Source organism: Epinephelus lanceolatus, chromosome 21 (genome assembly GCF_041903045.1).
Source record: "Epinephelus lanceolatus isolate andai-2023 chromosome 21, ASM4190304v1, whole genome shotgun sequence".
In the NCBI taxonomy this organism is placed as follows: Eukaryota; Metazoa; Chordata; class Actinopteri; order Perciformes; family Serranidae; genus Epinephelus; species Epinephelus lanceolatus.
In genome coordinates, this window is record NC_135754.1 from 37,511,071 (window position 1) to 37,527,863 (window position 16,793).

Sequence of the window (16,793 nt, forward strand, 5' to 3'; positions counted from 1 at the left end):
AAGTAGCTGTGGGTCTGGAGGTTTCTACCTTGGCTACAGCGCTGGAAATCTGCTGTTTCATCTGCAGCGAATCAGTGAGGTAGGTCAGAAGCTGACCTCGTGGATCCCCGCCAGTCTTGCCGAGAAAGCGGAGGCCGATCTCCACCACGAACACGGCGTCACAAACGTCTGTGTATGAACGCAGCACCGTCCTCATGGTGCTGCTCACCGAACCCTTCAGCGGCTCCTGCAGCACAGATGGGGAAACTGTCAGCAGCACAGCGAGGGGAGTGTGAGGGAAGGAATGTGACCTCTAACAAAGTGGCCTCACAAAATCCTACAGAGGAAACGACTGTGAACATTCTCCGGCTGGCATTAGTCAGTTCCAGATGAGGACTCTGGTGCTGTAAAATACGAAAGCAAGCGAACATACCTGATGAATCTTGCCTCTGACCTCGTTTAGAACCAGAGAGAAGTCCTGCAGGTGTCTGTTCAGGTACCTCGAGGTGTCCTGATGAAAGAGGACAGCACTCCTGGTTAGCAGAGCGTTAGGCATCACTTGACATCTGCATGCAGCTGAATGATTTAGGTTTTACCGCTTGGATAAGTGGTTTTCCAGCCAGGAAGCGGCGGGACAGCTCAGTCTGGATGCCCAGCAGGTCATAGGTGCTGTCTGTCTCGCCACCTTTCCTCAGGGTGTAGTGGCAGTGGGATAAAACCAGAGGGAGCAGCTCTCCTTCTGGGCTGCAGAGGGTCAGCTGGGTCTCTGATATCCTCTCTAAAGGAACACTGTACTCACTGAGGAAATAAAACAGGAGAGCAGTATTACTCATGAGGTTAAAAGCCTGCTCTGGAGTTGACGTGTTGTTACATGTAAAGGTGAAAAGATAATGTCCAGTTTGTATGACACATGCATGAGACTGTAGAGTAACAGCTGGTGATGTTTATAATGGAAGCAAACAGCCATTGTATTCAAGAAGAAGCAGAATAAAAAGGTTTGTTTAATGAACCCTGCAGTCGTATTTTCACGCAGTGCTATTGTCAGTCCGACCCCAGCACACTGTGCACTCACCTGTCCTCTCGGCCACTCGCTCTCACCAGGCTGTTGTGAGTCTCCGACAGGAAGTCGACCAGAGTTCGGAGACACGACCCCGGTCCATGTCGGCACGGTGTCAGAAACTCTCCAGAGCTCTCTGTCGTCAGCTCCTTCTCACACAAGTTCACATCCACACCCAAATCTGCTGCTATATATACACACACACATGCACGCACACACGCACGCATGCACACGCACGCACGCACACACACACACACACACACACACACACACACACAGGGAGGAGAGAAAGTTAGTTGAGTCATGCAGTGAAGGGAGAACATCAATTACATCATTATTTTTCTTTCTCAATTCAGTCTGATTTTGATATCTACAATTTGACTTAATGACAATCAACACTGCACATTCATCACATAAACAAATGCAATTATAAGAAATGGTCTTTATTCTCTGAGGTGGTAAAAGGTACGAAGGCTTAAATTATTCTAAAATAGGAGACAAATTGTGATGTTTTCACTCTTTCACTGATATTATGACACCAAACACTGAAGACTTCAGACTGTTTACATTAAACACTGCTGTCAAACTGTGGGTCTGCTTTAAAACTGAGATTTAAACACTGTTAAAAATAACACATCTTTAAAGTCTTTTCAAAACTGCTGTTTAAATAAAGCACACGTCAGTCTGAGCAGCAGAAGCTAGAAATGATTCCAGCTTTAATCCTAATGATGTCACTGCTCAGCTTTAAAGACAAATAAACTGTCATGTTTAAATGAGTCCTCTTTCAATTCATGTTTAAAATCACAGTGTTATAGCTTACCCAGAATCTAATAAATGAACACTTTTATTTTTGTTGTTATACATCACAGAGTAACTTAAAGGTTGAGTTTGGTACTTTTCAACCAGAGACCTGAACGACGAAGCGGGATTTGAAGTTAGACGGGTAACTTCAAGGTTAATAACTCTGGGTTTTCAGTACTACGAAACTAGTTCTCTTTTTAACGAGATAAAATCACCGTGGTAACCAATGCTTCTCGGCCTTTTGGCTAAGATCAAGTGTAGTATCTGTTCTTATCAATTTGGGGGCGGCAGTAGCTCGGTCCATAGGGACTTGGGTTGGGAACCGGAGGGTCGCCTGTTCGAGTCCCCGTCCGGACCAAAAAAAATAAAAATAAAAATATGGAGCGTGGACTGGTGGAGAGGCTGGAGAGGGGCCAGTTCACCTCCTGGGCACTGCCGAGGTGCCCTTGAGCAAGGCACCGAACCCCCCAACCGCTCGGGGCGCCTGACCAAAGGGCAGCCCCCTCACTCTGACATCTCTCCACTTTGTGCATGTATAGGTCCTGTTTGTGCATGTGTGTCTTTCAGACCTGTGTGTAATTGACAAGCAAGAGTGAAAAACATTGAATTTCCCCTCAGGGGGATTAATAAAGTGAATAAACTTAAAACTTAAACTTAACTTAAAAACAGATAATATTCCATCCATCCATCCATTTTCATCCGCTTATCCAGGGCCGGGTTGCGGGGGCAGTGGGACATGTCCGGAACACCTCCAGCGGGAGGCGCCCAGGAAGATCCTGATCAGATGTCCGAACCACCTCAACTGACCCCTCTCAATGTGAAGGAGCAGCGGCTCTACTCCGAGCTCCCTCCAGATGTCTGACTCCTCACCCTATCTCTAAGGCTGAGCCCAGACACCCCACGGAGGAAACTCATTTCCACTGCTTGTATCCGTGATCTCGTTCTTTCAGTCACTACCCAGAGCTCATGACCATAGGTGAGGGTTGGGACAGAGATGGACCAGTAAATTGAAAGCTTTGCTTTCTGGCTCAGCTCCCTCTGAACCACAATGGACCGGCGCAGTGCCCGCATCACTGCAGAAGCCGCACCGACCCGCCGATCCATCTCACGCTCTATTCTACCCTCACTCGTGAACAAGACCCCGAGATACTTGAACTCCCTCACTTGAGGCAGTAACTCTCCCCCAAGCCGGAGAGGGCAAACCACCGGTTTCCAACAGAGGACCATGGCCTCAGACTTGGAGGTGCTGACTCTCATCCCAACTGCCTCACACTCGGCTGCAAAACGCTCCAGTGCATGCTGGAGGTCACAGTGTGATGAAGCCAACAGAACCACATCATCTGCGAAAAGCAGGGATGCAATTCTGAGGTCCCCAAACCGGACCCCTTCCTCCCCCCAGCTGCGCCTCAAGATCCTGTCCATGAAGATCACAAACAGGATTGGTGACAAGGGACAACCTTGGTGGAGGCCAACACCCAGCGAGAACGTGTTCTACTTCACACCGAGTATGTGGACACAGCTCTCACTTTCATACAGGGACCGAATGGTCCCACAAGACCCCCCCCCGAGGGACGCAGTCGTAAGCCTTCTCCAGGTCCACAAAGCACATGTAGACTGGATAGGCAACGTCCCACGCCCCCTCCAGCAGCCTTGCAAGGTTAAGAGCTGGTCCACTGTTCCATGACCAGGATGGAATCCGCATTGCTCCTCCTGAATCTGAGGTTCAACAATCGGTCGGAGTCTCCTTTCCAGCACCCTGGAGTAAACTTTACCCAGGAGGCTGAGCAGTGTGATACCCCGATAGTTGGAGCACACCCTCCGGTCCCCTTTTTGAAGATAATATTTTATTAGTAAAATAATTCACACTGTTAATCAGCTCCCGTTATTATAAATGCATCATTTCAGATAGATCTCATTAGTCATTAACTACTTTTCCACTCTTTACTTCAGCAGCAGAAACAGTCTGGTGTTACCTTAAAGTGTTTATGTGACATATTCAGAGGAGTTTCATCATCATCCATCTAAAAGGGAAAAAATACTCCATACTAATGAACATTAAAAATGTGAACATTCGCTGCATCTAAAGTGGTGTCAACAACAAAAACGGTTGTTCCCATCAGTCACTGAGACACAGAAACCTGTGAAAATAGAGTCCAGGGTGAAAAATACCAAACTTGCCCATAAAGCTCAATAAATAAAGTGTGTTGTCATGACTGACACTGGTACGAGCAGCTGAATGTTTCTTTTGACAGTTCAGTTGATGCAATGAGAGCAACAATGAATCCTCTACATCTCTACACTTAAACATCAGAGTTAAATGTTGATGCTTACAGTTGTTTGCCACCTCCACTCTGAGGCAGTTCCACACCTTGATGAATCTCTCCACCCTCTCCATCAGCGTCTTCTTCTGGCATCCTGACGAGGACAACAAGGAAGCTCAGTTTGTGTCTGTGTGATGTTTGTTTCCTTGTTGTTGTAGTTCAAGAAAATGTTTAAATACCTGCTGGTATCCACTGTAACATCTGGGTAATAGTTTGATCTGCAGCGTCTGACATCAGAGGAAACACCCTCAGCAGGTCCGACTGTAGAGCAGCCAGCTCAGGCAGGTGGTGTAACTGCCTCACACAGTGGATCTGAGACAAACACACACACACAGAGTCAGCACATGTAAAAGGCTCTGATATGCCACGTATGTCAGGGCTGCAACTAACATGTAGTGATGCTATATACATTCATAACCACAGAGAAAGAACAAAGCCTGAGTTTGAGGAAAGACGCAGACTTGAGACCAGATTTATAGCCAGTCTTTCACCAAACAACTTTACCAGAGATTTCACGGTCCCAGACTGCCCTTTTGTATATTATCTTTTTATCATAAAAAGAACAAAATAACTTGATTAATTGATATATATTAAAAAATAAGTAGAAATTAAAGTTAAATGTCTTTCTTAGATAGAGCAGGTAACGTTTCTAAGGGTAGTTGCCGAACTTTATTGTACGGAGCGTCTTCCTTGACGAACACAATACGGCGTTGTACATGGTCAGTAAGTCGGCTAACTAACTAACTAACTTCCAGTCCTTCCTAGCTGGTTTGGGATGGCACTCAGTGTGGTGGAGCCTTCGTGTGAACGCAGAAACAGAGTGAGAGTGGGTAGGCAGAGAGTGTAGGGAGCTGTTTGAGAGAGTCTTTTATCTTCTTGATAAAATCTCCAGCAGGAGGACATCCTGATAGCTGAGTGGTTATTTCCTGTCTGCTTCCATACTGTCCTAACCAGTGAAGGCAAAACCATGAAAAAACCCCACACTCTACTTTCACTATAGGCTTAAGTATCAGTGACTGTACCCCCCCCCCCTCAAGGACAAGGATAAATTCTCAGACCATCAGATTATCAGTTCGGACCATCAGTCCTCACTACACCTCAGATCAGACACATCAAACCATGTCAGATCTGGTGTAGATCAGCCTGATTTTCCTCCACTGTGCCCTCAGTCCCTGTCAGACAAAGATGAAGCTCGGTACCTTCTTGAGGAAGAGGCTCAGCAGGGGCAAGTTGCTGCGTGCCTGCGCTTCTCCCACCAGCTGACAGAGGCGCTCCACTGTCATCATCTCGGGGAGAGTCCAGAAGGAGGAGCGATGTGTCGGGCAGTCAGAGGGAAGGGACAACATGGCCGCAGGGTCTTTAAAGAGGAGATTCATCAGGGGACCTCCAGCGAGTCCATCGTCATCACTGATTCTCTCCTGAGCTTCAGACAGATTCCTTGACAAATTCTGAAAACAGAAGAAACACGATTTCATCACCCTGTGGCACAAAATGTCTTTGTACCTTTTCATGTTAACATCTCTAGTATTGATTCCAGTTCCAGACTAGGCAATCGATGCAGTGCTTAAAACTCAAATTATCGCCCCACGATTTTATCTGCGAGCCAGTCCAGTGTCTCTGACAGTTTCCATTCAGTCAGTGAAAACACGGATGCTTCACACACAGAAGATCTATACAATCAGCACAGTTTCAAGATTAGAGTCTCCAATTCAGTATCTGACCAAATGTCTCCCCTTCTGTTCCTGAGATATGACGTTAAAACATGATGATGTCACAGTCAAGCTGACCTTTGACCTTTTGAATATAAAATGTTATCACTTCATCATTTTATCCTGTTAGACATTTGCGTGAAGTTTTGTCATGATTAGCGAATGATTTTTTTTAATTATGGCCAAAAACATGTTTGGTGAGATCACAGTGACCTTGACCATCAATATTAATCAGTCATTCTTGAGTCCAAGTGAATGTTTTTGCCAAATATGAGGAAACCACCTCAAGGCTTTCTTTAGATATAGCATCCAAGAATATGAGATGAACCAGGTAACATTGATCTTGACCTTTGACCACTAAATTCCAATCAGTTCATTTTTGAGTCCAAGTGGATGTTTGTGCCAAATTTGAAAAAAAAAAATCCCTTAACAGGTTCTTGAGATACTGTGCTCAGGAAAATGTGATGCATGCAAGGTCACTGTGAACTTGACCTTTGACCACTAAATTCTGATCAGTTCATCCTTGAGTCAAAGTGGACGTTTGTGCCAAAATTTGAGGAAACTCCCTCAAGGCCTTCTTTGAATACTGCATTCCAAGATTAGACAGATGTAAGGTCACAATGACCTTTGACCTTTGACTACTAAATTCTAAACGGTTCATTGTTGAGTCCAAGTGGATGTTTCGGCCAAATCTGAAAAACTCCCTCAAGGGGTTCTTGAGATATCGTGTTCATGAGAATGTGACGGATGCAAGGTCACAGTAACCTTGACCTTTGACCACCAAAATGTAATCCATTATTCCCTGACTCAAAGTTGACGTTTGTGCCAAATTTGAGCAGATTACCTATCACCAGCGCAGAGGCAAAAAAATTTTGCATTCCTTACTTGAAGTACTGGGTTGATGGCAGAGTCACAGACGAGTTTCTCCCAGCGTTGCCGTCCCTGCCTGGAGGACAGATCTGCTCCGCGGGAACCTTCAGTCACATTCAGCAGTTATGTCACATGAACATTTCTTTCATGACTAACAGCAGCTGAAAATCTTTGAAATTTTTTTATCACCTGCAGTGAACTTTGTGCAGGCATTGAGGATCAGATGAACTGTAACTGCCGTGTTGTCCATGTTCTGATCCAGACTCTGCCCCAACACACGCATGTCCTTCTCAAGGTGGCTCCACAGGAAGGTGAAAACATCATGGGGCCTGGGGTGGATCATGTCACTGACCCCCTACAACAACAAAAAACACACTACATATCTTAATACCAGTGACATAATAACACCAGTGATGTGTAGATGATGGTGAAAATGCAGCTGCAGTCTCACTCTGTTGTTTCTGACAGCGCCCTGAAGCATGGCGAGGTGTGTGAGGAGCCGCAGGATGCAGGACTGAGCGGAGGTCATCTGTCTTTCAGGGGCTTCAGACCTCAGACGAGCCTCTCCTAACACGTGTCCTGTCCGAGTTTGATCTGTGACGCTTCATACACAACAGGAAGTAAATTAAACACAAATATTTGACTGAAAATTCTGTCACAACTCTTGTTGACTGAAAACACTTATATACTTTTGTTGTGCTGTAAATCCATGTACTGGGTTGTGATTCACTCCACCGATTTGGACTCCACACTCTGGACATCGTGCTGTAACCACTGGTCTACCACACTGTGGGACAATACAGAGGCATATCATGTATTATTTACTGAATTTTTCTGTTGGTCAGGAACTTTTGACAAGAAGGACACACGAAGAGCTCATACCTCTGTCACAACACACGGATGTCCGTTGGCACAAACTGTGAACAATGTAAAAGACATTATATATCTACTGATGGACTATTCATAGAAAAGTGATGACAACAAATAACCTGAACCTTTGTGAGGTTAAATACTTACGATACATCTGTGCTCTCGTGTCTCTAGTCAACCACTGTCTGACTTCACTTGTGTGATCATCGGGCATCGTCGGCAGAAAGGAGTTCTTGGAGGAAAAAGGAAGTTGAGTTAAAGCTGGGATAGGCAGTATAACTTTGGCATCATTGTGCAAAAATACCTTAATTCCAATCAAACTTCTGTTACTGAGTTGCTTTTTTTGTGTTTTGTGTGTTTTCAGACAAATATTTTAGTGTACTGTTTAGCTGTAAAATGAGAAACCTTGCTCCAGCCTGTGGGCAGTGCTTCATTTTTGGCTTGACTGTTTTATAGCGAACAGTACACTAAAATATGTTTCTGAAAACACTTGAGGCAGAAATAGGCAATAAAGACATTGCATACCACATGGATGTTTTTGCCAAATTTTAAAAATGAAAAATCCCTCAAGGGGTACTTGAGATATTGTGTTCACAAGAATGTGACAGATGCAAGGTCACAGTGACCTTGACCTTTGACCAATAAATTCTGATCAGTTCATTCTTGAGTCAAAGCGGACATTTGTGCCAAATTTGAGGAAACTCCCTCAAGGCTTTCCTCAAATATTGCATTCCGAGCATTAGATAGATGTAAGGTCACAATGACCATGACCTTGGACCTTTGACTACCAAAATCTAATTAGTTCATTGAGTCCAAGAGAACGTTTGTGCCTAATTTGGCCAAAAAATCCCTCATGGTGTTCTTGAGATATTGTGTTAACGAGACTGAGACAGATGAGGTAACAGTGACCTTGACTTTTGACCCCCAAAATTGAATCAGGTTATTGCAAAGTCCAAATAGATGTTTGCAATGAACTTGAAACTCCCTCAAGGCATTCTTGAGATATCATCTTCATGAGAATGTGACAGACGCTAGGTCACAGTGACCTTGACCTTTGACCAATAAATTCTGATCAGTTCATCCTTGAGTCAAAGTGGACATTTGTGCCAAATTTGAGGAAACTCATCCAAGGCTTTCCTCAAATATTGCATTCCGAGCATTAGATAGATGTAAGGTCACAATGACATTGATCTTAAACCTTTGATTACCAAAATCTAATCAGTTCATTGTTGAGTCCAAGAGAACGTTTGTGCCTAATTTGACAAAGAAAATCCCTCATGGTGTTCTTGAGATATTGTGTTTACGAGACTGAGACAGATGAGGTCACAGTGACCTTGACCTTCGACCAACAAAATCTAATCCATTAATCCTTTACTCAAAGTTGATGTTACGTCCTTTAAAAAAAATGTATTGTTTATCACACAGGCCCTGATGATATCACCATGACATTATTTGAACTATTCTCTCCTCCAGAGCCACTAAAGACATCCAACTGGTTTCACAGGTTGATGAGTACGAACCACGAAGAGCAAACTAAAATCAGTGCAGTGCCCCTTTAAGAAGGAGACATCATGAAGAGCCTGACAAGAGAAGTCTTACTGTAACGTTCTGCGGCTGGGAGGCGATCTGATGAAGAGGAACCAGCAGAGGATTCCCACTGAGGATCACAGAGTCCAGATGGACCAGCAGCTCCAGCAGAGTTTGTCTCTGAGCTGAGAGGTCCGGGCTGATGCGGAGACCTGAACCCGGTCCTCCGATCTGGTTTGACAGAAGCGCAGCGCAGAACTCTCTGAACTCCTGCAACTTGATGTTTTTCAGGAGCCCCTGCAGCTGTGCCATTTCCTGTATGTTCACACAGAGCTAACATGTTAAAGAGAGAATTAACAACAGACATAATTTACATTAGACATGAGTAAGGTGAGTGACCTGCGGGGAGAGATGCATGTTGACGTCAGGTGATTTGTAGCGGCAGGTGACCTGTTTGAACAAGGCGAGGGCCACGAGACTGATCTGAGAGCCTTTCAGCTTCTGCAGAGAAAATCAAACCACAGAGACGTCAGAGAGGAATATACATTATTATAATTTAATTATAATTAACTGAACATTTTATTCTCTCAGCTCTGGAGTCTCTCTGACCTGTATTTGTGTCATGAAGGTGTCAGGTGTGTTCTTCAGCAGAACGTTGGCCACAGCGTCTCTCACAGCTCGATATGGCGTCCCACAGCAGAGGAGCTGGTCCACGTTCGTTAGAGTCATCCTCTTTGAGAAGAAAAATAATATGTCAGTGTTTTTTTTCTACAGGAGCAAAATGCATTCACTTGAGAAAATATTAAAAGTATTAACATTGTAGAGAAGCACATTACTGCTGCTGTTAGGATAAATATTTCTCCATGGTATTTCATGGAGAAATATTTTCTTAAAACCACAAAATGTTCTCAGGAAGCAGTGAGGCTTTCAGGCCAAATACACAATGACGTACTTTTGATTTTTCTCCCATTAGAACAAACCTCAGATGGTTTTCTCTCTTGTGACGACAAATAAAGTCTCATGATGACAAAGAGAAAACAACTTTCTTGTTTTATAACTCCGGCTGCTCTGTGTTTCTGTGAGGCATCTTTACCTGAAGTCGGAGGAGCTCTGCGGGGAAGACCCATCTCCAGGTGGGGTTGTTCATCAGGGACAGTATGCAGTCCACACCTGAGAGTCTGTGGAGCGCTCGAAGCAGGTAAACCCTGTGCCAGTTATTCCCGCAGTACTCACACACTGCCCTCACCTGCTGCAGGTACTGAGCCTCCACGTCTTTAGGTCTGCCTGCAGTTCAGGCAGAAACATATGATCCTTTTTCATGAAACCACAGAGCATCTGATGACATGTTGATGCGTCATTTTAGTCGGTGTGTGATTAAACAATGTGTTCAGTAATGAAGCTCAGTATCACACACCTTGAGCTGCAGCTCTCTCCAGCAGCTGGGCGGCAGTGTTTAGACATATCCTCAGCTGGGCGATGTTGAGCAGGAACTCTGCCGGGTCTTCTCGTCTGTCTGAAGTTTGTTTCCTGGCGATCCTGCCCAGGAATCTGATCTCTGCCTGCCTTTGTTGTTCTGCGCTCTGTTTCACTTCTCTCGCTTCTGAACACAGCAGAGAGTCCTGAGAAAAATAAAAAACATGTTATTAATGATGGCATTCAATCATGTTTAAATGTTTCACAGCGAATCTACAGTAAAAAAAACACAGTTAGCACTGAGACAAGTGAACTCTGGGAAAGGCAGGTTAGAAACAGGACCTGTACAGATTACCATCAAAAATGTATCAGGATCATAACAATAATCACTCTGAGGATGACGGACAAACGGACAGGTGAAGATCTGTGTCTTTCACCTGGAAGCAGTTGACAAACAGCAGGTAGAGTTCAGTTCGGTCTTCTCTGGTTAGAAGATTCTCCTCCAGTTTCTTCAGGTACGTCTGAATGTGAGTCTTCACCTGCTCAAAACTGACAGATACACAAACATTTACACTGATACAGTTTCTAGATAAATGTTACTATAGTTACGCAACGTCAACTCGTCTCTACTTGTCATATTTGGACACTGGGGTATACGTATTCCTAAAAAGTACTAATTATTAGGTACACCTTGCTGGTACCAGGTTGGACCCCCTTTTTAATTCTTGGTGTCACAGATTCAACAAGGTGCTGGAAACATTCCTCAGAGATGTTGGTCCATATTGACATGATGACATCACACAGTTGATCCATGATGAGAATCTCCCGTTCCAGCACATCCCAAAGGTGCTCTATTGGACTGAGATCTGGTGACTGTGGAGGCCATTGGAGTACAGTGAACTCATTGTCATGTTTGAGATGATGTGAGCTTTGTGACATGGTGCGTTATCCTGCTGGAAGTAGCCATCAGAAGATGGGTACACTGTGGTCATAAAGGGATGGACACGCTCAGCAACAATACTCAGGTAGGCTGTGGTGTTTAAACCATGCTCAGTTGGTACTAAGAAAATCTCCCCCACACCATTACACCAGCAGCAGCAGCCTGAAGCGTTGATACAAGGCAGGATGGATCCATGCTTCCATCTGAATGTGGTTTTTCCAATCTTCTATTGTCCAGTTTTGGTGAATTGTAGCCTCAGTTTCCTGTTGTTAGCTGACAGGAGTGGCACCTGGTGTGGTCTTCTGCTGCTGTAGCCCATCTGCTTCAAGGTTGGACAAGGTGTTGTTGCTTCAGAGATGCTCTTCTGCACACCTTGGTTGGAACCAGTGCTTATTTGACTTCCTGTTGCCTTTCTATCATCTTGAACCAGTCTGGCCATTCTCCTCTGACCTCTGGCATCAACAAGGCATTTTGGCTCACTGGATATTTTCTCTTTTTGGGACCATCGCTCCAAATGAAATGTGGTCACGTGAGTCAACTCGCAATTGACGTGACAAAATAACTCAACGTTGACTCTTAGTTTCACAGGGGACACAAACACCTGTCTTCTGGATCAAAGTCCTGTTCTTGTTGGACCCATCCACCCTAAGCAGCTTTTTTTAAACTACATCTGTTGCTCTGAACATGTAGTATGTTGCTGACGGGTTTACATTGGAGTTTGTTGAGAGCCTGGTGCATCTCATATAGCCGCTAAAGACCAGGGACACAAGTGGTGTATTTAGATGCCCTGGGTGTGAGACCGGGCTGAGTTACAATAAGTACAAATTTCAGATTAAGGTAGAGAAGCATGCGCTCCTTTAACTGATCTGAGACTGTGAAAATGCACAAAATTGGAAATTGGACAAATGAGATTTTACATCCAACAGGGTTCAATTTTCATTTTCATGTTTCCGTTCTCCTACTTTTGAAATGTCATTATTTCTGGAAAACGAAGAAAAGTATACTCTACTTTTTCTATTTTCCTAATGTGGTGTTACTGCTTCTAAATGAGCAGACAGTTTGAGTACCTCCTCCCCTCGTGCTCCCTAGATCGTTCATGTTCTCACCTGTACTGCAGCAGCAGCTTTGGCAGCACTGATCGCACCACTGGACTGTTATCCACACACTCCAGGAAGGGAGTGAGCTGTCTGGTCCTGTACACGTCTCCTGCATCACACAAAACAATAAAAGGGGTGAACGTCTCATTATCACAGCATCTTCAGTTATCTGGTTGGTAGGACTTAAGGTCTCACTGACCGCTGGCAGAGACGAGGATGGAGAAGAGCAGCTCTACCACTCCCTCTGCAGGCGTCTGCCCCTCTGACAGACAGAACCTGGACACCACCTCCAGGAAGAAGGAGTTACAGCAGTCCCTGATCGCTGCCTGCTGCTGGAGAGCTGCCCTGAACCAAGAAAAGAAAAGTTGTTAGAAAGCTGATTAGACAACACTTCAGCTGCTTTTTCTTTGTTTCACAAACTATTGTACTAGAAAGCATTTAATGGAAACATTCTTCTGAACTCACTTGTGAGTGTGAGAAACAGTTGGCTTGAAGTCGGCCGGCAGGTCTGTCCTGCACTTAGGACAAGAGCGTTTGTCTGGCTGAATCGAGCGTTGGAGACACGGCAGACAGACGACGTGCTGGCAGGGCAGGACTGACGGCTGTGTGAGCTCCGACAGGCAAACTGGGCAGGAGATGCCAAACCTGTAAGAAAACATCATGATCGATTCAATATCGCACTGTGAGATAGGAGGATAGAGTTACTTTATAGTTAATATCATTAACATTGTATTGAACTGTAAAATGACTTGGTTGCTTTAAAGAGTTATGGTGAGATGTTTCTGTAAGTAATAAGTCCAGATATTGCCTTGAACTGAAACACTGCATATAAATAGTAAAAAAAGATCCCGACCTCAGATCCCTGCTGATACACTCCTCGTGAAAAGAATTGAGGATCCGGATCAGCTGCTGCAGTGTTTCCACACTCCCTACATCAGGTGAGCCCTGAACCAGCTGGAAGAATATAAAAAAAAACACCCGCAAATTTGCAATAGCTGTGACAACGTACACACATGCATCCACGCGTTTGTGCATTTACACACACAGTCTCACAATCACTTGTCACTTGTCCAGTGGTGCCTATGACACACACACTTTATCGCCATGTCAAACGGCAGAATTCTGGGGCAAAATCTGTGGCTGTTTCCTGCTCATAGTAAGAAATCCAGTCCTTCCTGAGTCGTATTTTATTTCTACTGCAAATGTCGTTTCAGCTTTTATACTGGAGGAAGGACACCTCACCTGAGATACATGTGTCAGATGCGTCAGGATCTGAGGTCTCATTTATAAAACAATGCGTAGGATCCATACTAAAAATGTACATATGGACAAAAGCCAAAAATGGTATGCACCAAAAAATATTCTACAATTTCTACATTCAGGCTTCCACTGCACCATCTGCATCACCAATTTCCTATCTCCAAAAAGTTTCTCCCATTGAGTCTGTTTTTATCGATCACAACTTTTCCATAGGAAGTGGCATACGCCTCTTTAAGGCCTTGTTTTGTGCGTACACAATGTTTATAAATGAGACCGCAGGAGGCTCACCACCTCAGCTAAATCATTCCTGAGAGGAAAACCTCTTACCAAGCTGAAAATACAAACAGTAGATCCATGGTACTTACGTTCAGGTGAAGGTTGCAGTGTTTGAGAGCCAGTTCTTTCAATCTCGAGTCGTCATGTTTAACTTTAAAAAGGACGTGCTGGATGAAGGATGTGACGACCAGCATCCCCCGCCACAGAGACCTGACAGGACGAATGAAGCTATAAATTAACCTGTTTTTAGATTAAACTTTTATCTTCTTGCTGTCTCCACCTAGACTCACCTGATGGAGTCCAGATGTTGCAGACAGCTGGGGCTGCAGAGGGTTCGGTATTTCTGACCAAACAGTCTGTCCAAACACGGCTGCAGAAACTCCACCCTTCTCACAAAGGCCTTGCACTCCTGCAGTGACGTCACAGTCAGTAGTTTGGTCTGCTCGACACAGACACCGAGAACTTGAATGTCCTCCACCTGGCAAATGGTGATAATTGATTAACATTACAGTTAGCATGTTAACAACTGTCGTATTGTTAGGATTATGCTGATGTTTAGCATTTTACATCATCACTAATCTCACAGTGCGGCAAAGGTTGACAGGAATGTTTCCCAAAATCTTATTCTCAATCGTCAACTCTGACCTGCAACCCAACCCCCTAGTCTTTGACCCCTTTAGCGCCACCGGAGAAGATGATGTACACCTGACTTCAATCCAACACTGTACACTGTCTTTTGCCTCTCTGCTGGCCAGATGGGGGGTTCAAATCAGATGGAGGGGTGCTGCCCTGTCTACCCATGCCCAGTAACTGAGGGACATTATGTCCTGTCTTAATCTTGAGAAGATTCATCCATCTATCCATTTTCATCTGCTTATCCGGGGCCGGGTTGCGGGGGCAGCAGGCCAAGCAAAGCACCCGAGACGTCCCTCTCCCCAGCAACGCTTTCCAGCTCCTCCTGGGGAATTCCAAGGCGTTCCCAGGCCAGACGAGAGATGTAATCCCTCCAGTGTGTTCTGGGTCTGACCCTGGGGCTCTTACCAGTGTTACGTGCCCGGAACACCTCCAGCGGGAGGCGCCCAGGAGGATCCTGATCAGATGCCCGAGCCACCTCAACTGACCCCTTTCGACACGAAGGAGCAGCGGCTCTACTCCGAGCTCCCTCCGGATATCCAAGCTCTTCACCCTATCTCTAAGGCTGAGCCAGACACCCCATGGAGGAAACTCAAAAAAACAAACAAACAAAAGAGCAATTGTTTGATCAGAATTTTATGAAAAGGTGAGGGTCCTGGTTATGATACGGGCGGCTGAATTCTGGACCAACGGAACTGGACGGAATAATCAATACGAGATATAACCAAAGAGTGAACGAGGATAGCGGCGCTCTGAGGTGTAAGTGATGGGTGAAGATGATCAATATTACATATATAAAAGTATGCAGACCAAGTAACATTATTGATGTGGGCCTCAAAGGACAGTGTACTGTCCAGGATGACACCCAGACTCTTAACCTGAGGGGATGGACGGACTTTGGACTTGTCCATGATCAGAGAGAAGCTATGCTGTAGTAGTACAGTATGCAAAGTAGATTTAGTACCTATAAGAAGAATCTCAGTTCTATATCTGTTAAGTTTGAGAAAGTTGCTTGAAAGCCAAGATTTAATATCCAATAAATAAGCAGTCAGAGAGGGAACTGGGGGGAAGTGTGGAAGTAGGCCCTGTGGATAGATAGAGCTGGGTGTCATCTGCATAGCAGTGGAGTTGAATGGGGAATGGGGAGGATTGTGATTGGATGTCATGCTTTGTTCCTCGTCATGTATATGCTTTGTTAAGTTTCAAACCTGTTGTGTATGCATATCATGTAAACTTGTTAAAATTGAATAAAAATATTCTTGATAGAAAAATAACCTTCCCAACACTGTGTAGGCGTATATGCAGCCATGTCAGGTCTGGAGGAATTGCATCCCCAAAACCTGTGGTACTGGAAGAAAATGAGTAACGTCACCTTTTCCAGAATTTGAAACAACTTGAAGCAGCTCGGTTCTCATGACATCCCTGTTCAAAACCACTTCATGTGTCAATAGTCACAGTTTAGCGATTCCAAAAGATTGCTCTCACCATTTCTTGGGGCTCCGTCTTTAACCCCTGATGAAATACGGTGGCTAACTGCGGCTGCAGCAGAAATATGTGGTAGAGAGTGTCCAGTCTGGGGGCATAATGTTTGGCAGCAGCCATTATCCAGGCAGGAGAGAGCTCAGTGGCGACACCCATGGACGTCTGAAGCTCGGTCACACAGCCCTGCAAGGCCCTGGTGAACACCTGAATACAGCATGTGTAAAAGGTTTAGGCTAATACCGGCTGTTCCCAAAGTATGTTTCATCTAAATGTGCGAAACATAACAACATCTGTACCCTTAGCTGATCCTTTGACTTGATCTTCAGAGACAGCAGCAGGAAGTCTTGCAGATAGTGATGGCTGTACTCTGATCTCTCCTCCTCTGAGAGGTTCTGTAAGTGACTGTTCAGCCTGCTGCTGGTGAAGGTGCTCACAAACTGGAGAATCCTCCCTGTGCCGTCCTCTTTTGTTACTGCGGATCAGACATAAGAGCCAAAAAAACATTTGTACCCACACTATATACGCTTTATATGTTCACAGGTTTATACTAGTAGAGTG

General features: G+C 44.9%; 1 protein-coding gene and 1 pseudogene across 2 annotated transcripts in view; one reads left to right on the forward strand and one right to left on the reverse strand.

Moving 5' to 3' along the window:
• Positions 1-16,793, reverse strand: part of rnf213b (ring finger protein 213b) — a 49,902-nt gene that overhangs the window by 2,990 nt on the left and 30,119 nt on the right. For both annotated transcript variants that reach the window (XM_078163702.1, XM_033611447.2), the window contains exons 36-62: positions 16,532-16,707; positions 16,239-16,439; positions 14,411-14,598; positions 14,210-14,330; positions 13,438-13,538; positions 13,050-13,229; positions 12,784-12,929; positions 12,594-12,693; positions 10,985-11,096; positions 10,549-10,753; positions 10,228-10,418; positions 9,744-9,866; positions 9,534-9,635; positions 9,207-9,449; positions 7,755-7,839; positions 7,620-7,654; positions 7,427-7,524; positions 7,189-7,339; positions 6,927-7,092; positions 6,753-6,841; positions 5,358-5,606; positions 4,338-4,470; positions 4,169-4,252; positions 1,052-1,223; positions 576-777; positions 413-490; positions 29-226 (exon numbers count right to left, since the gene is read on the reverse strand). In XM_078163702.1, coding sequence (XP_078019828.1) covers positions 29-226; positions 413-490; positions 576-777; positions 1,052-1,223; positions 4,169-4,252; positions 4,338-4,470; positions 5,358-5,606; positions 6,753-6,841; positions 6,927-7,092; positions 7,189-7,339; positions 7,427-7,524; positions 7,620-7,654; positions 7,755-7,839; positions 9,207-9,449; positions 9,534-9,635; positions 9,744-9,866; positions 10,228-10,418; positions 10,549-10,753; positions 10,985-11,096; positions 12,594-12,693; positions 12,784-12,929; positions 13,050-13,229; positions 13,438-13,538; positions 14,210-14,330; positions 14,411-14,598; positions 16,239-16,439; positions 16,532-16,707 — 3,929 coding nt within the window. The remainder of the gene's footprint in view (positions 1-28; positions 227-412; positions 491-575; positions 778-1,051; positions 1,224-4,168; positions 4,253-4,337; positions 4,471-5,357; positions 5,607-6,752; positions 6,842-6,926; positions 7,093-7,188; positions 7,340-7,426; positions 7,525-7,619; positions 7,655-7,754; positions 7,840-9,206; positions 9,450-9,533; positions 9,636-9,743; positions 9,867-10,227; positions 10,419-10,548; positions 10,754-10,984; positions 11,097-12,593; positions 12,694-12,783; positions 12,930-13,049; positions 13,230-13,437; positions 13,539-14,209; positions 14,331-14,410; positions 14,599-16,238; positions 16,440-16,531; positions 16,708-16,793) is intronic.
• On the forward strand, positions 2,063-2,287 carry LOC117247737 (U2 spliceosomal RNA; annotated as a pseudogene).